Genomic DNA, 22,617 nt, shown 5'->3' with positions numbered 1-22,617 from the left:
AAAAAAGGGTTAGATAATTTCCTAGAACAAAAAAATATAAGCTCCTATGTGTAGAAATGTTTCATTTCCCTTTTCCCGTCCCTTGGTTGAACTTGATAGATATGTGTCTTTTTTCAACCGTACAAACGATGTAACTATGTTATATACACACACACACACACACACACACACACACACACACACACACACACTGCTTAGTTTATGAGCATTTACACTAGTGCCATATGGTCTGTGGTAGCTGAGGTAAAATAAATATGACGTTTACTAAATTATGGACAACAGATTGACTTATAATTCCCAAGATCAATATTACATGAACATAAAAAAAAAATTACGTCGTCCAGTCATGAAAGGTGCAAATTCCTCAGGTTTATTTAAAATCAACCAAAATAACATAAATCATTTCCTCTTTCAATAATTTCACAAACCACCATATTCATACCCCTATTCCTGATTGAAACCCCATGACCAGAAGTGACACAGAACATTTATAGGTTTCACGTGGTATTTGTGAAAAACAATTCATGGTTGGTAATAATTTAAACAGCATTTCCAATAATATAAAAATAAAGCAAAACTACCAGTAAATGTTAGGATGTCTTCACATCTCGTTATATGAACACGTTCAACATATGCACCGGGAAAGGCGCATAAACCGAACATATCCATAGGCCCCCATTCACCCGACAGAGGCCTTTATCATGCTGTATTTGGCAGCATACGTTTTTTTTTTATAATAATGTGCGATAAAAAAAAAAAAAGTTAACATTGGGGTCAATGGGCAACGGATTCCACTGTATAGCTATACTCCTCAAGGACTTAGAGAACTGGTCAGGTCTCCTGATATGTCTGTTTTAGTAAATACTTGTATTCCCCATGAACTAACATTTCTGGAACATCTTTTCCTAGAACTGTGTTGCTCAGTTATTCCTCCTGGAAATGTAGGAATAAAATGACAACTGAGCGTTACCATGACCTTTGTCAATACGGTATGTCCCTACACAGGTTGATACTGTCAAATCCGCGCTGACTGTCAAAATGTGTAAGGACATGCCCCAATGACAAGAAAAATGATAACTTCCAGTTTTAAATTTATTCATATATTTCCAGGAGGAATAACAGAGGGGTGCCACAACACAGAGTTCTACAGAAACAGAATTGTTATTTTATGGGGAATTTAAAGTGTAACTAAACGTTCAACAAACTTCTGCCATGTCATAGTGACATCAGAAGTTTTTATTGGTGGGGGTCTGAGCACTGAGACCCCCACCAATCACTAAACAAAGCTGCAGATGCTCTCGTGAGTCGCTTCGTTTCTGTTCTGCTTTTTCCGGAAATCAATGTATTGGAGTACAGGCTCAATAGAATGTCTGCTGCTCCGTTTTAGCGATTGGTGGGGGTCTCTGTGCTCGGACCCCCACCAAAACTTCTGACATGTCACATGACATGTCAGAAGCTTGTCGAACGTTTAGTTACCCTTTACTAAAACAGACGTCAGGAGAAATAAAGGGCCCTTTTTAGATGTACTGTTAAATTTTATTTTTTTTTATTATATTTTAAGAAAATGCTATTTAAATCGGTTTTGTATTGTAATCTTTACAACATTATATTCAAATCATCAAGTTCAGTCATTTCCAATAGATTTTTACCTTAAAAAGCATATTATTGACACATAGTATTCTGCACCGCAAATGTACTGGTGCTGCAGTGGTCCCTGAGTCAAGTCACTGACCGTGACCCTACTAGCAAGTATGTGGTTTTATCTGTTTGCATTCACAAAACGTCGGCCCATATTGTGTACAGGTAACAGGTGCCCACCAAAGCATTATAAACAAATCTAACATACACTCCCACTTATTAAATCACAAATAAATTACATGGTTGTACATGAATAAACATTGTACAAATTATGATATTCATAGAACAATAAATCACAAATCTTACAAAACGGAAAAAATGACACAAAAATCACAAACATTATCTGTAAACAATGAAAAACATGTTTAATTTGTGGCAGCTCAGCTTTTAACTGGACGCTACGAGAGTCATTTATAACAATTGTATTGTTATTACATATTGGCAGAACGATGGGTAGAAAATAGCGCAGATACGGGATGTCAGGATTTTTTGGAAAGTTCCGACACCAGCAACAATTTTTGCAAAGGGAGTGCGGCTACGATTTCTCACCTCATGCAAGGCTAGAACAACACACGGAGGAAGTGGTGGAGCAGGGGACACTCCACTAGTGTTATATATATATATATATATATATATATACACATATGTATATATACATACACATATATATGTATGTGTATATATATATATACAACAGAAAACCTGCATTCCGATGTGAACAACAAAAAACCTGAGCAGCTGGATCTGACCGATGGCGCCCAATGTGTCCATCGTTTTGCCAGGCAGAATTTTGACCATGAAAATTGACGGAATCTGCGTTGGAGGCTCCAAATAAAGCCTCCGACAGGTGTAAATATGAGGACAGGTCAAGATATATAGTTAATGGCTTGTGCATTTATTTTTTCTATTTAGCATTCTGCTGGCCACTTCTAAGATCTGACTTCACACCTCCCAGCAGTCCCTGCTGGTTCAAGATCTGTTCATACAAAAGCATGCTATGTTGATTTGTATTCTTAAAAGCGTAGACTAGGGATTGTACAGTAGACTGAGGGAGGAGGAGATTAAAAACTACCAAAAATGTGGCAGACATGACTAAGGAATAATGTAACATTGTTGCAGGGTCGACACATTTTGCGCCATTTTACTAAAACCCAAACAAACGGACAAAAAAAAACAACAATATTTTTCTTATAAAAGACTCTGTATGTGATTGCTTCAGTGCAGGTCAGAAAACTCACAATTTATTATTTGGTGATATAAGTCACAACCCACTAACTGCACATTAAAATTAGAAGAACGGTCCCAAAAGTGTCACTTTTGTGCACGTGACCCCTTAACGATGTTGCCAATTTTGGCTTTATAGACCGATACATTTTTTGCCTCCTGCATTCGGTTGGACAGAATTTGTTTTTTTTATAAATGCAGCCGTGCGAGGTTTTGCTTTTTGCAAAACGAGCTGCGGTTTTTTAGGAACTATTTTCAAGGAAAATATGCAGATAAATGCATAAAATAAAATAAAAAATAAAAAAATATTATATATTAATTTTTTTAAATGCTGTTTCTTTGTATTTGTTTTATCTTTACACCTTGTGACATTTTATTTTATACATTTTTTATGCGTGAAGTAGCAGGTGGTTTGTGCTCAAGGATTTATAACTTGAGGGAGTATAAATATTTATTGTACCGGTCAGATATATTTTTGTCAGTATACCGTAACCCAGGAGATATACCCTTTAAATATACCAACTAAGACAAAACATCATCTACTCAAAATTGGGTCCGAGAGCACCGATCTCGGGGCCGCAGGGTCTGTCTCTCTACGTCTTTATTGTCAATAGGGCAACCTTATAAGAAAGTCATTTAAAAACAAAATAATTATTCCCCTAACATCAAATCTGTGGTCCCCAAGATCAGCATTCTAGTATATATTCGGAAGCCATTTTATTACTATTACGTATCATCATTTACGGATTTTCCTTATTAAAACTTTTTTTAAAAATAAAAAAATCACAACATCGACATGTAGGTGCTCTATTATTCTCCACTATGGTATAGTTCCACGAAAGATCTTATAGTGGCGCTTGTAAGTATATTTACGGATCAGAGTCCTATACAACTCCATCCATTTTATTGCAAGTCGACATTTTATGACACATTAAGCTACCACACAAACTACAGGTATATATTGAATTCTCTCTTTTTTTTTTTACATAGTGCAAAACACAATCCTAAACAAAACAGACCTTACTCCTATAAAGTTAATGGTCAAGCCATGGCTGAACCACATTTCCCATAATGCTCAGTCGGGCACCATGGTGGGCGTAGGTCAGTAACAGCTTGAGTTGTTCATATATAATATTGTGTATACCTCTATCTCTCCATATAAAGCAATGAAACAACAATTAGGCAAACTCCTCCCTAAGCAATATAAAGGTACCAAGGTAAACCAACCCCGAGAGGAATCATTGCACCTAAAAAAGGGGTGTTATCAAGTCTAAAAAAAAGTGCTATTCATAATTTAACGTGCACCTGCGCATGACACACAGGGCCATCTGGAAGGAGTTAGGCTGGGGCTACTTTGATGCGACATTGACATGATCCACACATGTTAAAACTTTCTGCGGTGATCACAATTTTCTCCAACTACAAACGTTTATGGCCTGAAATCTATGATCGGCGCGGGTTCCGAATGCTGGAACCAAGAATAGCGCTTGGGCTCCCGTACCTGGCAGAAAGGTGGTCGTGCATGCATGGTCACTGTCCTTTATAGTAAAAGGAACATATAGAAACAGCCAAGCATTCGCTCACCATACAATCCTAGTGGATGTCAAAAATGCCCCTTTTACACCCCCCCCCCCTACCTGGGGTCTGTAACTGATCCTACAGGCAAGCTGCACAAGTCAACTGGGCAGCAGCAAGTGAGAAAAGCCCCAAAATTCCATCCAATAAAAATCAATGATTCAAATACTAGATCACAAGAGAAATGATGTATACATTGGAGACAGGGGAGGGGGATTTTTTCCCTTTTTTTTTTTAAGCAGTTAAGCCATACACCATAGAATTTCTCCGTAAGACCTATCAAAGTGCATTCCACCCGAAGATCAAATTATCACTAGTGAAATACACGTCCGTGAGTTGTTCCCTTTCTGCACCATTTCTTGTGATTTTTGATCTATGGAGTAAATGTTCTTATAGCCTAAACACATACTTCTAGTGCCACTTAAATAACATTTCTAACACAATATTAATTTACTCTGATTTTGCAAAATATCCTGGTCGGAGTCCAGACAGATCTAGCGAGAGATTAGTAAATGTGCAAATACAGCTTCAGAGTGAACTACCATAGACAGCAGCTTCCTTCGTCCCGGATACAGATTTAGGAATACACAGGTGGGTAAACTATATGATTAGGGTGGCACTGGGTGCTAAATTCACCGGCGTGTTTAAGTGGAGTGTTGAGTGACATCTGTGACTATTCAGAAGTGGCAAATTGTACGGAAGGCAGCAGAGGGATCAAATCTGCAAAACAAAGAAAGTTAAAATTCATCTATAGGTTCTCAAAATGTAATGCTATACATCCAGAGTGGCCACAATGGGCCACATGTGGCCAAGAGGCCTCTTTCATGTGGCTCCTGACTACCATGGTGGGGGTTTCTGGAGTGTTTTCCGCAGGCTAAAAATGTGGTCAATGAAATGTCATATTGCTATACATTTTATAGACACTTTTTTTCTGCGCTAAGATGTTATACTAAGTACATGGCGGATGGGGGGGGCGGGTGCATGACACAGAAATGCTCCGCCTCCTTCTCCTGCACTATGCATAACGCAATCTATCAGCTTTACCTGAAGAGTTCCTCTAAGAATGCCTTATGGCTTGCCAGTAACTACCTCAAAAAGGGAGCCTATGCTGTTTTGTACTCCTCTTATAAACAGCCTTCCCAGAAAATTAAACTATATCATAGATAGTGCGTCATCCAGACGTAGTGAAAAAAATCTGCGCTGAAATATGGGAACGCTGCAGGTTTTTTAAATCCGCAGCATGTTCATTATGTTGCGCAAAAATCGCAGATTTACATATGTTTTCTGAGGATTGGTAATAAAGCCATCAAAAAATAATCAAAAAACCCTTGTAGAAGAAATATTTGTCCCACTCTCACCTTGTGCTCCAATCTCTGGTATTCCCCTGAATTTGGCCGTCTACCACCTCTTGAGCGTTTTCCTTCAAGTGCAAAAGCGATGATCTGAGAAAGCCAAGAACAAGACATGAAGTTACTCAGAGAATAAAATATTGACATACACTTATTAAATTGCACTTTTTCTTAAACATTTCACAACTAAATGTTGTCAGTAATCATCACAAAAAGGAATGAAGGATAACCTGGTATGCAAACCCTACAGTTAGTGGGTTTTAATACAATGTAGACAGAAACTCTAATTGAAGACCGTTAAATACAAAATTAATTGTATTGCAAAGATCTGCAAGACAAACAGTAACGCCCGTTCACAGAGTTTTTTTGCCACGGTTTTTGACGCAAAAATCACGGCTAAAACGCATGTGGTGCAAAACCACTTTAAAAAACAAACAAAAACAAAGCTGATTTTTCCAGGCAGAACTTTCTGCCTGCAAAAAACTCTGTGAATATACTAGGGATGTCACGATACCAGAATTTGGACTTCGATACCGATACTTCGTTTAGTATTGCGATTTCGATACCAATTTCGATACTTTGCCAACAGTAATAATAAAAAAAAGTTCTTCCGTTTTCTGATGTGAGGTGCGACGTGTGATGAATTTTGAATGTGCCTCACATTAATAGTAATTAATCCCATCATGTTTCTCAGTCATAATGGGTTAATGTGCATTACAGCGCCGATCACATTATGTAAGGGATAGGGCACTTATAATGTGGTGACAGAGCCTCTTTAATGGCCTATTCTTAAAGGGGTTGTACCAACTCCTGTCTATATATCTTATTAGAACATATGAACATCTTAGAAGGGGGTCCCACCACTATGTGCCAGAACAGATAGCTGCTCGGATGGACACGGTGCGTCATTACATGGATGACCGTTCATTTGAATGGCCGGCATGAAATGCCATACTTCCCCTGTAGTGGCTAGCTTCCCCTGACGATAACAGAAAAAAAGCTGGACCAGAGCGTTGGCTTTCTTTTTTAAAAAGGGGTTGTCTTTATAAAACAACCTCTTTAAAACAAGCCCTCAGTATCAGATCAGTGAGGGAACTACTCTCGGCAACCCCTCCTGATCAGATGACTGAAAGGGCCACTTCATCGTTTTAACAGGCACAGGGCTGAACATTTGGTAGTTGAAGCTTAGTCCTGATCACTTGAATGAGACTGGGATGCAGTGTGCTGCGGTACCAGGAACAGCCACTACCAAATGTGCGGTGCCTGGCAAACAATATAGGTGCCCATTCAGTCAGCTGATTGGCCGGAATGACGGGAAACAGACCCTCACTGATCAGATATTGATGGCCTATCAATATCATAGTTCCGGAAAACCCCTTTAAAGGGCTGATCTGCTTAAGCAATCCTTTTTTGTTTGAAGGGTCCCCTGAGGATAAGCTGATCACAGGGTGTCCTGCTGCTGCCCCCCCCCCCCACTCCGTGATGAGCTGTTTGTGGGGGAACCTGGTAAGCAAGTGTTCAATTTTCCCACAGCTCCACTGCAGAAGAAACAAAGCATTACACAGTTCCCATTTAAATCAATGGGCCGTCCATATAATGCACGCAAGTGTCGGGTCCTTCAGAGAAAGAGACTATCTTTGTAGCTGATCTCTGCTCTGGCTGATAGTTGATTGTCTTGAATGGGAGACCCCCAACTATTATTTCAGAATTTGCTAAGAAAATATTTGAAAATAAGTTTTCTAAACCACACAACCCGTTTAAAAATAAAGCTGTCAGCAGGTTCATGGTTCCCTAACCACAGGCTCGATGACATTGCGACAGATAACTGGACTGCAGTGAACTACATTTTAGTCTTAAATGCTGCCCATGCTTATTGCCTTTAAAGGGAACCTGTCACCAGAATTTCACCTATTAAACGAGCAATACCTGGTGGTAGTGGGTGAATTTTTTTTTATGGGGGCGTGGCTTAGCGTGCAGCGGGAGCAGTCGCATGAACTAGTAGCTCCGCCGTGAACCCGCGCCATTATTATCCGGCAGACATCCTACGGCTTACAAAATTCCGTCCAGACGATCTAGACAGTCAAGGGCGACTACCGTAGCCAGCATGAGTCCTACCAGAGGTCAGTCAGCCGCGGAGAAGCTACAAGAATTTGCCTGGGGAGAGGGACAAGACAGCGGCCGCCCCCTCTGCCTCAACGCTCTAAAGGAGGTGAATCCTCGGGCAGCCTTGAAACCGCCTCAGAGGAAACTCCGGAGCCCACATTGTCTGAAATGACATCTAAGCTACTGTCCGCTATTGCAGCCTACAAAACCTCGCTTACTGGTAAGCTGGAGGAAGTAAAGATTGATATTGGTCTTAGGAGACAGGACATGCAGTCCATGAGGGAACGCTTAACCCATGTAGAGGACAGAGTATCCGGCGTGGAAGACAGGACAGCATCCTTACCTGGCGCCATTGCTGATCTGGAGTCGGCGGCCGAACTATGGAAACAGAAGTCAGATGATCTGGAGAACAGGCTCCGCCGTAATAACATTCGTATAATCGGCATGCCGGAGAGGGTTGAAGGTCAGTACCCGGGTGACTTCGTCCTGCAGTGGATAAAAGATTTGCTCCCTGATGCGCCATTTTCGCAAGCCTTGGCGGTGGAGAGAGCTCACGGGGTACCGGGGAGACCACCACCCTCGGGGGCGCCTCCCAGACCGTTGCTCGCCCGCATGCTTAATTGCAATGACCGGGACATGATTCTACGCTTGACACGTAGGCTCCCGGAGATTACATATAATGGGGCAAAAGTTTCTATATTCCCTGACTTCTCGGCTGACCTACAAAAGAGACGTGCGACATTTCTTGCTGTTAAGAGACGCCTGAGAGATCTTGGCATTCCTTACTCCATGTCTTATCCAGCAAGATTGAGAATGGTGGATGGAGACAGATCCGTTTTCTTCAACTCCCCACAGGATGCCGATGATTGGGTGAGAAATAAGCGCCCACCTCGTCGGAGTGAAACCGACCTGCTGACACTGATTGAGTTTCATGTAAGGATAACTGACGATGTTGGACTATTCTGAATTACCGGACTTCTATATTGGATCGTAGGATATTGGGAACATTTCATTCTGACTGTGATTTCGAACAGGACTGATGGAGATCGGTTGGACCTATTGTCTGGCAAATTCGAGTTACTGTGTCCTTTTCTTTGTGGGACACCCTATCGAGGAAAGTTACCGCACATCCCTTTGCTTTTGGAAGCTCAACAAGTTGCTGTATGGCGCGGGTTTTACCCCCCGTATACCTAAGTGCCATGGTTTTAGGCATGCTACGGCAATGTTACATGCATCTCCCTGCATTGCCGGCATTGTTATACTATTTGCAGTTTGTTTTTTTGGTTATGTTCTGGAATATGTCTTGGGTGAAGGCAGTTATGATAGTACTAATGTACAAATGTATGCACGTAATGAATTCATCGTTTAATTATCAGCCACTTTTGAGAAGTGCGGTATTGTTGATATTTTTACGGCATTATGGATCTCTCCTACATGTGAGAAGTATATTTTATGAATGTCTTCCTTAACGGTTATGTCGTGGAATGTGAGGGGTATGGATAGTCCACAGAAGAGAGCAGTATTATATGGACACATTTCTAAATTTAACCCTCATATATTATGCCTTCAGGAGACGTATTTGACGCCGGCTAAAATGAAAACGGTTCTTAGGCCTGGGGTCCAGTGGTCTAGCCGCTTGTATCACACATCGTATTCTAGGGGTGTTTCCATTTTGGTGCATAAATCTGTGAGATGGGAAGCAATTCATACTAAAACCGATAGTGAAGGCAGATTTGTATATGTGTATGCTCTCATAGAAAACGTTCCTTATGTTTTATTGGGCATGTACATTTCTCCGCCAGCATCTTTACAGATTTTACATATGGCGGCCACCTTTGCTGCAACATATCCGACTGCTAAAGTGTTGAGAATGGGACATTTTAATATGGTTGTGGACTGCAGTCTAGATAGGTTTAGCGCTTCTTCTGAACAGGATCGAGTACCCTGCGCAACATTTGTACTGGGTTTATTGGTTGCTGAGCTGGGCTGGACGGATATATTCCAATATAAATACCCGACATCTAAGTGTATTCCTGTCACTCCCTGGGTAGAAATTCCCTATCACACATAGATTATATGGTGGGTAATTCTCTCATTGTGCCTTTGGTTGATTCTGTGTCTTATAAATCTAGGGCGGTGTCTGATCATTCTCCTATGGTGATTAGCTTTAAAGAGACTGTCACCAGATTATAAATGCCCTATCTCCTACATAATCTGATCGGCGCTGTAATGTAGATAACAGCAGTGGTTTTTATTTTGAAAAACCATCATTTTTGAGCAAGTTATGAGCAATTTTAGATTTATGCTAATGAGTTTCTCAATGGACAACTGGGCGTGTTTTTACTTTTTACCAACTGGGCGTTGTACAGAGGAGTGTATGAGGCTGACCAATCAGTGACCCATCAGTGTCATACACTTCTCATTGTTCCAGCCCAGCATGATCCACGGCACAGTGTCATTGTGCAGTGAAAGAAGTAAACACGCCCAGTTGCTAAAAACACAATACACGCCCAGTTGGAAATAAGAGAAAACACGCCCAGTTGGAAATAAGAGAAAACACGCCCAGTTGTCCATTAGCTGTACATGGCTTACGGGTGGTTTCCTCATTTAAATACCTGGGTATAATCATTAATCGGGATCCTAGGAATGATTATACCGCTAATATATTTCTGCTACTGGAATATGTTAAGGTGAAGTTTAGGGTCTGGAGTGCTCTTCCCCTAGCAGTGACTGGCAGAATCAATTTAATTAAAATGGTCATTCTTCCCAAATGCCTTTATGTCATTGAACATGCAGCGACTCCAGTGTTTAAAACTTTTTTCAAGCAGCTCCATGCCTTATTCCCAGCATTTATTTGGGGTTCAAATCGGTCTAAGCTCAGTATATCTACTTTGCAACGTCCAAAAACATTGGGCGGAGCGGCATTGCCAGATCTTATTGCCATATTACCTGGCGGGACAGTTAAGATATTTGATGTTATGGGTCGCTAACATGACATTGCCAAATAGGGAGCATCATTTGCAAATAATCACTCTTTGGCCAGTATTAGAGGGTCCCCCGAATACAATTAAAAACTTGTTGCCCATTCATAAGGTGGCATCTCAGGTGTGGCTAGCTGCGAAGGGCATTTATGGGTACTCGGATGTACAAACAGATATGCCGCTGTGGTTTAACCCACTTCTTACTCAGATGTCAGATGCTCTGACCCCTTCTTTTTGGATTTAGCATGGGGTATGCACTATTGGGGATATGTATACGGATAATGTTCTTAAATCGTTTACACAGCTTAAGTCTGACTTTGCACTAACAAGAACTGCCTTCTATAGATACCTACAATTGCGTCATGCTCTTAGAGCCCAATACCCTTCCTCTGAATGGGCATTCTCGCAATTTCCGTTGATAGGCATTTTTAGATCCCAAGGTCCCAGAGGTTTGATATCTGCCATATACACATCCCTAATTTTGCCCAAATTAGTTTGCACACCCTTGCAGGTAAAAGACAAATGGACTACCCAGATACCTGACCTCTCCACTATTTGTATCTCCAGCCGCTAATAACAGGATGATACAAATATCTATAATCCATCAAAGTTACCTTACTCCTGTTAGATTGCACAAAATGAGTGGATACCCGAGCACAGAATGCCACAGATGCCGTTTCCCAAGGTCAGATTTTTGGCACATGATATGACAATGTCCACTCATTTCCTCTTTCTGGGAAGAAGTAGTTCGGGTAGCTACTGAAATTCTACATATTCTGGTTCCAGTTAGTCCACAAGTTTGTTTGTTTGGCGTTCTACAAGATGAACATTGGCCTCATTATATGAGAATATGCCTCAGGGAGGTGTTGTTTATGGTGCGGAAAGCTATTGCTCGACGTTGGATGGACCCACGTCCTCCCACTACGGCTAAGTGGAAATCACTTGTGAATCCTATTATTCCATACGAAAGAATAATGTATAGACAGAGAGGGTGTATAGATAAATTCTATAAGATATGGGATGCATGGTGTACCTCTGATGTGACTCAGTATTCCCCGCACCGGTATAATGATCTTAGACGGTCATTAACACATAATTGACGCTGATTGGACGAGGTTCTATTTGTTTCATAATATAGTATTTGTTACTGCCGAATCTATGCTATATGTCTGAATACATGCATGTATTTTTCTTTTTGTTTGAAATATTGGTATGTTAGGCCTCATACAATCTCTGCTTTATCTTATGTATTATGTACATGTCATGATTGCATTTGTAGTACAATTCTTCAATAAAACGAGTTTAAAAAAGAAATAAATTATTTTGATGTAACCTATAATTATCTTCTAAGTCGGCTCCGTACCTTTAGTATTCCGTCTTTTAGTGTTCCTGTGCCGTATGCTAATGAGCATAAAAGAGTCATATCTACGTTCGAAAAGAGTCAAATCTTCATTCCTCAAGACTTTCCGAGTAAACCACAGCTCCTTACTCCCCCCCCCAGCACACACGAAAGCCCGCGCTTTCACATCGATGTCCTGAATGTGCAGTAACTAGATTTGAGGTCCGGACAAAGGAGGGAAAGGTGTCGGACCATACCTGACGGGCGCATGCGCGCTATCTTAGACGAAATTTGGGCATTCATGGCGGGCCAGTTTTTAGCGGTGGGCAGGCATAAGAAGGGGAATGAAAGAGACTGCCGGATTATTACCATAAAAGACGAAAAATGTTTGCAGACCATTATTTACGGTCGGAGGAGGAGTTTAGGAGAGGGAATAACGGCCACCGAGGGGTGAGTAGAGTTCAATAGGTGAAATTCTGGTGACAGGTTCCCTTTTAAGTATAACCTGTCTCCTGTCTTTTAGATGGACTGAGATCCATATAAAACAGCAATAACATTGATAAAAAAAACTTAGATTATAAAATGATTTACCTTGCGTTTGTTGTGATAAGCGATGTACAGTGCAGCAACAAGGATGGCTGAGGTAACCAGATAAGCAAAGAAGTGGCTGCTTTCTGACTCCTCTTGGAAAACAGTGTTCTCTTTATTTCCAGATGGAAATTTTACTGGTTGTCCTGGTAATTCTTCAACAACATCCCCAGTATCCCCATCAGTATCCACATTAACTTCAAATTCTTCATTATCATCAGTGTCTCCTGGCCTGACATCTTCCTCCACCTCCTCTTTTAAATCTGCTAGCTCATCTTCCTGCCCATTCGACTCTTCCTTCCCTGGTTCCGAGTGTTCAACCTTCTGGGGCTTCTCCGCATCAGGCTTGTCCCCGTCCTTTCCCGCTGCAGACTGTCCGCTGCCTTTTGGCTTCTCCGCTTCAAGCTGTCCCTCCTCTTTCGGCTTCTCCGCTTCAAGCTGTCCCTCCTCTTTCGGCTTCTCCGCTTCAAGCTGTCCCTCCTCTTTCGGCTTCTCCGCTTCAAGCTGTCCCTCTTTCGGCTTCTCCGCTTCAAGCTGTCCCTCTTTCGGCTTCTCCGCTTCAAGCTGTCCCTCTTTCGGCTTCTCCGCTTCAAGCTGTCCCTCCTCTTTCGGCTTCTCCGCTTCAAGCTGTCCCTCCTCTTTCGGCTTCCCCGCTTCAAGCTGTCCCTCCTCTTTCGGCTTCTCCGCTTCAAGCTGTCCCACGTCTTTTGTCTTCTCCGCTTCAAGCTGTCCCTCCTCTTTCGGCTTCTCCGCTTCAAGCTGTCCCTTCTCTTTCGGCTTCTCCGCTTCAAGCTGTCCCTCCTCTTTCGGCTTCTCCGCTTCAAGCTGTCCTACCTCTTTTGGCTTCTCCGCTTCAAGCTGTCCCTCCTCTTTTGGCTTCTCCGCTTCAAGCTGTCCCTCCTCTTTTGGCTTCTCCGCTTCAAGCTGTCCCTTCTCTTTCGGCTTCTCCGCTTCAAGCTGTCCCTCCTCTTTCGGCTTCTCCGCTTCAAGCTGTCCCTCCTCTTTCGGCTTCTCCGCTTCAAGCTGTTTACCGTCTTTCGGCTTCTCCGCTTCAAGCTGTCCCCCGACTTTCAGCTTCCCCGCTTCAAGCTGTCCCCCATCCTTTGGACTCTCCACTTTAGGCTTTCCCCCGCCCTGTGGCTTCTCTGCTTCAGGCTGTTCCCCATCCTGGGGCTTCTTCTCTAAAGGCTGTCCCTCCTTCTGGTTCTTCTCCGCTACATGATGTCCTCCCTCCTGGTATTTCGCAATGCCAGACTGTGCATCCCTGTGTGTTTTCATATAATTCTCCTCTTCCTCTGACTTCATTGAGTCAGCCTGGGACTTTTCTAGCAGGGACTTTTCCACACCAATCTTCAAATCTGGCTTGCTGTCTAACTGGCCCACCTTTTCGTTTCCATTCTTCCCAGAAACTTGATTATTTGGATCTACAGGTGAAGCTGTTAAAAAAAATATATATATATATATGAAAACATAAGAAGCTGCTCAGTAACAAATCTTTGAGATTGCTAATTTTATCATTATAAATCTCCTCTTAAAAACAAGACTCATCTCTGCAATCTCTAAAATGAAGAGACCTGTCAAGCCACTATTGTGACAATTATAAAATTTTGTGATGTACGTTCCCCTTTAAAATGACGCTCCGACAAAATATTTTCTCAACAATTTCTGCTTTTTAAAGCTTCGTCAGTGAACTAAAACCTCCACTTAAGGCACCTGAGGGGGTCCGTCTATAGACATATCCAGTCCAAACACACCAACTGCCTAGGTGCGCTTGTAGGAAACCTAGTGGCCACATTTATCAGTGCTTGTGCCTATTTTTGAGTAAGTGGGCGTGGCTTACTGGATTTACACAGATTTACGAAATGTGACCTTTTTAATAAAGTCACATTTCTACTCCACACTGTCACCATCTAATGTACTGGGAGACTGAAAAAAAAAATCCTTGGCGGATTGGAATGCGAAAAAAAAAACCCAGTTCTTTGGGTCTGATTTTTACAGCGGTCAATAAATGACATGTTACTTTTGGTGGCCAATACAATTACGTGGATACTAGATTTATATAGCTTTTTTTTTTATGATGTACTACCGCAGATTTTCCGCAACGGATTTTGTTGCGGAAAATCCACAGCATAATACAGCAGCAGCAGAGTGGATGAAATTTGAACAAATCTCATCCATACCCTGCGTAAATGAGAAGTGAAAAAAACGCCCAGAAACGGACCTGCGTCGTGTTTTTTTAAGCATGTCAATTGTATTTGCGTAATCACTACTTTTTTTGTTGTGGGTTTTCCCATTGAATTCATTGGGGAGGTAAAACCCGCAACAAATAGAAGATTTTACGATTTTTGCAGCGGAAAAGCTGATTCCGCTGCAAAAAAAGAATAAAAAAAATTAAAAATCGATCCTCAAAAGAAAAAAAAATCTTATACTTAGCCAGAATTCTGTACTGTGTCCAGGCCATCACATAGGATGAAAAACGTCACCCAATGAGGCCGGGCTGCAGGACATTAGAGGGACGCGTCGCCATGGCTAACGGTAAGTATGAATCTCGTCATATTCTCAGAGCCATAACTTTTTTTATTTTTCTGTCGATTCAGCCATATTTTTTTTTTTGCAGGGCGAGCCGTAGTATTTATTGGACCCATTTTGGGGTACATACGACTTTGTGATTACTTTTTATTGCATTTATTTTTTGGGAAGATGAAAAAACAAAAAAACAGTTGTTTTTTTAAAGGCATTTACCGTGCGGATAAATAACGCTATATTTTAGGCCCCCTGCACACGGCAGTAGCCGTAATCCCAGCTTGTGATTGTGGCTACGGCCGCGGACAGTCATCCGCATTTGTGGGCCGTGCTCCCATTATAAAGTAGCTTTATAATGGGAGCACGGTCCGTAAAAAGCAAAAAATGGGACATGTCCTATCTTTTGTGGAGCCTTTCTACAGCACGGACACTGTCCCGTAAATATACTGGAAGGTGTCCATGGGTAATAGAAACAAATGGGTCCGTAATTACGCATGAATTCTATGGTCGTGTGCATGGGATCCTAAATGGTTCTGATCATTACAGACGAGGCGATACCAATTGTATCACAGGTTACATTTTTTTGTTTACAATATTCTATGAAAAACATTGGAAAAGTTTCGGTTTTTTACTGGATTGTACTCATTGCTGACTAGTATTTTTACTTTGCTGACAAATATTATGGCTATGTTCACACAGTTTTTTGCAGGCGGAATTTCTGCCTCAAAATTCCATTTGGAAGTTTGAGGCAGATTTTCCTCTCCCTGCACGCCGATTTTCGCTGCGTTTTTCGCCCGCAGCCATTGAGCGCCGCAGGCATGAAACGCCGCGAAATACGCTTTCTCTGTCTCCCATTGATGCCAATGGGAGGTCAGAGGAGTAAACGCCCAAAGATAGGGCATGTCGCTTCTTTTTCCCGCAAGGCGGTTTTACCTCTCGCGGGAGAAAACCGCCCCCGCCTCCCATTGAAATCAATGGGAGGCGTTTTAGGGCCGTTTTAGACGAGTTTTGCGGCGCGGTTTCCGCATCAAAAAACTCTGTGTGAACCCAGCCTTAGGCCTCATGCACACGAACGTATTTTTGTCCTCCCGTAAATACTGGCGTAAATACGGGTCCGGTGTCACACGTATTCGACCCGTATTGCACCAGTATTTACGGACCCGTGCCCGTAAATACGGGTCCGGCGTCACCAGTATTCCACCCGTATTTACGGGCATGCTTTCACTGCAAAATTACACTGCACTAATCAGCAGCCCCTTCTCTCTATCAGTGCAGGATAGAGAGAAGGGACAGCCCTTTCCCTAGTAAAAGTAAAAGAAATTCATACTTACCGGCCGTTGTCTTGGTGACGCGTCCCTCTTTCGACATCCAGCCCGACCTCCCTGGATGACGTGGCAGTCCATGTGACCGCTGCAACCTGTGATTGGCCTGTGATTGGCTGCAGCGGTCACATGGGCTGAAACGTCATCCCAGGAGGCCAGACTGGAGGAAGAAGCAGGGAGTTCTGGGTAAGTATGAACGTCCTTTTTTTTTTTTTTTTACAGCTTTATCTATATTGTGATCGGAAGTCACTGTCCCGGGTGCTGAAACAGTTACTGCCGATTGTTTAACTCTTTCAGCACCCTGGACAGTGACTATTTACTGACGTCGCCTAGCAACGCTCCTGTAATTACGGGTGCACACACGTAGTTACCCGTAATTACGCGAGCTCTAGACTTCTATGGGCTGCCCATGCCGTAATTACGGCATGAAATAGGAAATGTTCTATATTTTTCAACGGCACGGGCACCTTCCCGTAAGAAAACGGGGAGGTACCCGTGGCCAATAGAAGTCTATGGGCCTGTAAAAACGTGTATTTGTTGCGGGTTTTTTTGTTTGTTTATTTTAAATAGTAGCATAATATATTTTTCCGTCACTAAAAAAAATAATAATAGCAGCAAAAACAAATTATGAATAGAGCATTAACATGATGGGAACGGAGCCTTGATGAATCACAACTACAAGTCACTAAGCACTGCGCTTGCTTCACTTCCAGCCACACATTTACTGCTCTATGCTTCTTCTCCTGTAACGTACCTGTGCTTGCTCCAACAGTCAATCTGCTCACAATCCACCAAAATGGTGGCCGCGTCTGCAGCAATTACAAGCAATGTAGTCCGTACCGCTGAACATGGTCTTTTCCTTATTCAGACGCGGCACTATACTGTGGCGCACAGAGTGCCTATACAGCCTTACTACACAGCTGTAGGATCTCCATGTGCCTCCAAAAATGCTTTTGGGGGAATTTTCAACCTTTCTAGGCCAATATTCTGGTGTAGAAAAACCACAAAAAGTTGCAATTTGCTTTGAAAATTGCGACTTTTTAATAAAAGGCCCTGGCTTATCAAAAGGGGGTACGGCCAGCACAGCCCAACAAATTAATATTTGGGATCGAAAACTTGCATAAATAATAGCATAAATGTACACCAGCTCCTAGCTGGCGGAGATTTCACTCACTGCGTAGCAAGGTAGAGGAGGCCTGTACTGGGTCTCATACCTTGAACAGACTACCTCCCTTTCATTATTGGAAAAATTTAAAAAACTTTATATTCACTGCTCCTCTTCTCCCCTCCGGTTCCTGTCACCATGCTGCGGTTCATGCAACATGAGGAGCAGCGTCAGGACGTTGTATGAGACGCAGCACTCAGGGTGTTAAGTGCTGCATCGCATATAAGGCCTGCATTCAAGACACGGCTCGCTTCAGGATCTTGCATGAGATGCGGCATACTAAGGAACCTGAGGGGACCAGCGAAGAGAAGCGGCGAGGCCTCATGAACACGACCGTACAGATTTTTACTGTCTTCAAATACGGATCTACATCCGTAGCAGTCTGCAATTGCGGAAGCGTCCATAGACTTTTATGGGCGAGTCCGTGCCGCAATTGCGGACAGGAATAGGACATGTTCTATATTTTGCAGATCATTCTATATCACGGTTGTGTGATGGGCCCGGAGAAAGTATACATTTTTATTCTATTTCCCATGATGAGGGGCAGGAATGGATGGGGCACGGCCACCAATTGTGACCCACGGCCAGAAGGATGAAAAGACAGAGTGAGGTGCGCGCCAGCCTAATTAATTCTGCCGCTTTGTTTTTTTTATAAATCCAAAAGCAGGAGCGGAGCCAAAGAGAAGTATAACTGATGACTTAACGAGTCTCCACTTTTTTATAAGATAAGCGTGGACTGGGTCTTAGGGCACGTTCTACGTGTAACACCTGAGTCATGGCAGAAGTTGCTTCCTTATTAAAGGATGCCGCCGTCTCATAAAACTATTTATAAGGGCTATGAACACCTTTCAATGGCATTTGTTTATTAAATCAATGTGTTTTATGTTTTTAATAAATTTTTTAAACTGACTTTTAGAAAAATAAAATTTACTTTTTACGACACTATGTACACTGTATATATAGAAGATGTATCGTTCTCTCTCGGCTTATCCTGTCAGTTCAGCTAAACGGACGGCTCGACTGAGAGCGGGTCCTGCGTATCTGACACAGGATCCGGCGAATATCGATCAGATCTAAGTTCATCACTTATGTGATTTAGGTGGAGGCTGTTCTGGAGTCTTTATTTAAGGGGGAGTCTGGTCAGGGGTTTTTATTAAAGGGGTATTCCCAAAATCATAAAATTATCCCCTATCCACAGGATAGGTGATAATTTTCCGATCGCTGGGGACCTCTAGGAATTCCACCGATCGTGAGAACGAGGGTTCCGGACCCCCGTTGCTCTTCACTGTGGCGCTGGGGGCACCACCACAGGATAGGGGATAATTTTCTGATCACTGGAGGAACCCCCGTTTCTCCTCACTGCTTGACCACAGTGAGGAGGACATTGAATGGAGGGGAGGTCGAGCATACGCACGGTCGCTCCATGGCGTATGCCTGAATGCTGCTCCATTCAACCTCCTCAATGCAGTGAGGAGGTGGGGACTCGGGGTCCCCGTTGTCACCATCGGACACCTTTCACCTATCCTGTGTATAGGTGATAATTTATGACTTTAGGAAGTCTGGTGTGGGGCCTTTATTCAGGGTGTGGCCTGCAATAAGAGGCGTGGTCTGCAAAACCAGATATACTGTAATAGTAATCAGTAGTATTTATACCGTAATACTCCTCAGTAGTATCAAAAAAACATCTATATACACAATCTATAGGGAGCGGAGTATAAGGACCCTGATTATTACTGGACAGTCAGCGACTACAAATGGTATAACAGGACTGACAGGTGAAAGGGACCCAAGACCGCGAATAACGAAGTGACAACATTTAAAGTGACAGTCAATGACCCTCCGCTTAATCAGTCAGACATCGCGATAATCAATAACGCATGTGTCACTTCTCACCCTTGCCGTGAAACACGGTAGCGGCCAGTAGCACGGCGAGGAGCAGCGCATAACACACTCGGGCAGCCATCGCGGTGGAATGTATATATGACACTTCCTTTTAGTCTTCCGGCTTCCGGTAAATCAGGCGCCGCCACGTTAGTACACCCCGGGGACGTAGGGTCTGTGGCGTATAAAGCTGGCCGCTCCGTGGCTACTGTTGTTGGACGCCATCTTGTGGTGGATAGTGGGAAAAGGCAACGTCAAAGTAAGTTGCTTTAAAAAAATATATTATCCATCTTATTAAAAGCCATTTCCACATTAAAGAATGTTTGTAAACTATAATTTCTCCGTGTGTGAAGTCATTTTACGTTAAAATTAGCCATTTTTTGTTTTCTAGGAAAGTTTTGTGAGAACCAATATGGCTGCAATAACAAGCCCAGGGGAGTAAGGTGTGGTAGCAGGGCCGCCATCAGGGGGGTATTAGGGGTAGTAGTGTAGGGGGCCCGGCCAAACTTAAATGAAAGGGGGGCCCGGCAACTGCCGCGACTTGCCTTTGGTAGAAAAAAACAGGCCCCTGCAATGGGGCCTGTTTTTTTCACCAAAACAATGTCGTGAGCTGCGGGCCCCCCTCTCGTGAAACACCGGCGTGAGCTGCGGGCCCCCCTCTTATCACTGCCGCGAAATACCGCCCGCTTGCGCGCGTACGAGCGAGCGCGCTCCCACGCGCGAACGACCGCAAGCGCGCGCTCCCACGTGCGAACGACCAGGCGCGCCGCCGAGAGGGAGGCGGTGCGCCCGCAACACAACATCTAGGGGGAAGGACAGCCACACTGGACAGCGGCGCAGTCTACTTACCTGCTGGCCCGCCTCCGACTCATCCGACTCCGCCTTCTCGTCCTCGTCCGACTCCGCCTCCTCGTCCGACTCCGCCTCCTCATCCTTCAGAGCGTGGCTGCGTAAGGAGAGGGGGAGGAGTCTAGTTGTTGCGCGGCGGCAGTTCTACGATCCCCGCCATTTTCTGGAGGCTGGAGGTGAAGGACGACATCTGGACCGAAGACATCGCCTGAAGAGGACTGGAGTGGGTGCATCTCTTCTGACACGGTGAGTAAAGGATCTCAAAGTGCTGATCATGTATGGCCCTGTTCACACAGAGTATTTTGCAGGCCAAAAAAATCTGCCTCAAAATTCCTTAAGGAATTTTGAGGCAGATTTTGACCTGCCCATACTATCTTGCCGCGTTTTTTGCTGCGTTTTTTGCAGACAAAAAACACAGTGAAAAATGCATTTTCTGCCTCCCATTGATTTCGATGGGAGGTCAGAGGCGGAACCGCGGCAAGAAAGGACGTGCTGCTTTTTCTTTTTTCCGCGACTGGCTCCCATTGATTTCAGATTAAATCATTGGGAGGCGGTTTTGGAAGTTGTTTGGTGCTGATTCTGACGCAGTGTCCGAGTCAATATCAAGGCCCAAAAACTCTGTGAACTGGGCCTTATTGTTCGGGCTTATTCAGACGAACGTGTAATACATCCGTGCAACGTGCGTGATTTTCACACGCCTCGCATGGACCTATGTTACTCTAAGGGGCCGTGCAGACTGTCAGTGATTTTCACGCAGCGTGAGTCCGTGTGTCCGCTGCGTAAAACTCACGACATGTCCGATATTTGTGCATTGTTCGCGCATCACGCACCCATTGAAGTCAATGGGTGCGTGAAAATCACGCCCAGCACTGCCGCAGCCGTATAAGCTATGAATGAAAACAGAAAAGCACCACGTGCTACAAATAGAGTGTCATAATGATGGCGGCTGCGCGAAAATCACGCAGCCGCGCATCATACGCTGCTGACACACGGAGCTGTTATGGACCTTTTGCATGCGCAAAACGCCACGTTTTTGCGCACACAAAAAGCACACGCTCGTGTGAATCCGGCCTTAGGGTACCTTTTTTTTCTTCTCATGTGTGATTTTTGCGGCAGAACCGCAGCATTTCCGCAAAAGAGGAGCAGCGATTCCACAGAATACATTGACATGCTGCGGCTTAAAAAGCCACAACGCAGGTCCATTATTTTTGCAGCGTGTGGATGAGATTTGTTCTAATCTCATCCACTCTGCTGCGACTGTAATACGCTGCGGATTTTCTACAATAAAATGTGCTGCATAAAATCCGCAGTGTTCATGCCTAGTGTGTTCCTACCCTAAGGCCGGATTTACACAAGCGTGTGCTTTTTGTGTGCGCAAAAATGTGGCGTTTTGCGCATGCAAAAGGTCCATAACAGCTCCGTGTGTCAGCAGCGTATGATGCGCGGTTGCGTGATTTTCGCGCAGCCGCCATCATTATGACACTCTGTTTGTATGTTTGTGGCACGTGGTGCTTTTCTGTTTTCATTCATAGTTTATACTGCTGCGGAAGTGCTGGGCGTGATTTTCACGCACCCATTGACTTCAATGGGTGCGTGATGCGCGAACAATGCAAAAATATAGGACATGTCGTGAGTTTTACGCAGCGGACACACGGACACACGCTGCGTGAAAATCACTGACAGTCTGCACGGCCCCATAGAGTAACATAGGTCCGTGCGAGGCGCGTGAAAATCACGCACGTTGCACGGATGTATTACACGTTCGTCTGAATAAGCCCTAACAATAAGGCCCAGTTCACAGAGTTTTTGGGCCTTGATATTGACTCGGACACTGCGTCAGAATCAGCACCAAACAACTTCCAAAACCGCCTCCCATTGATTTAATCTGAAATCAATGGGAGCCAGTCGCGGAAAAAAGAAAAAGCAGCACGTCCTTTCTTGCCGCGGTTCCGCCTCTGACCTCCCATTGAAATCAATGGGAGGCAGAAAATGCATTTTTCCATGCGTTTTTTGTCTGCTGTCCTCAATCGCCGCGGGCAAAAAACGCGGCAAGATAGTGTGGGCAGGTCAAAATCTGCCT

At 43.6% G+C, this 22,617-nt stretch overlaps 1 protein-coding gene and 1 long non-coding RNA gene across 2 annotated transcripts in view; one reads left to right on the top strand and one right to left on the bottom strand.

The window, feature by feature from the left end:
- Nucleotides 1–349: 349 nt before the first annotated feature.
- Nucleotides 350–19,850, bottom strand: TGOLN2 (trans-golgi network protein 2). The gene is made up of 4 exons (XM_075858676.1): nt 19,701–19,850; nt 12,801–14,233; nt 5,796–5,879; nt 350–5,157 (listed from the first exon to the last, which is right to left on the bottom strand). The coding sequence occupies exons 1-4, from the start codon at nt 19,768–19,770 to the stop codon at nt 5,152–5,154; spliced, it is 1,593 nt and encodes a 530-aa protein (XP_075714791.1). The 5' UTR covers nt 19,771–19,850; the 3' UTR covers nt 350–5,151.
- Nucleotides 19,500–22,617, top strand: part of LOC142749996 (uncharacterized) — a 26,940-nt gene continuing 23,822 nt past the window's right edge. Inside the window, exon 1 of the long non-coding RNA XR_012882546.1 lies at nt 19,500–19,947. This is a non-coding gene — a long non-coding RNA (uncharacterized LOC142749996). The remainder of the gene's footprint in view (nt 19,948–22,617) is intronic.

The sequence above is a fragment of the Rhinoderma darwinii genome, chromosome 3 (assembly GCF_050947455.1).
Source record: "Rhinoderma darwinii isolate aRhiDar2 chromosome 3, aRhiDar2.hap1, whole genome shotgun sequence".
NCBI classification, from domain to species: domain Eukaryota; kingdom Metazoa; phylum Chordata; class Amphibia; order Anura; family Rhinodermatidae; genus Rhinoderma; species Rhinoderma darwinii.
Note: the sequence above shows the minus strand (reverse complement) of the source record. Positions and strands in the feature narration are given on the sequence as shown.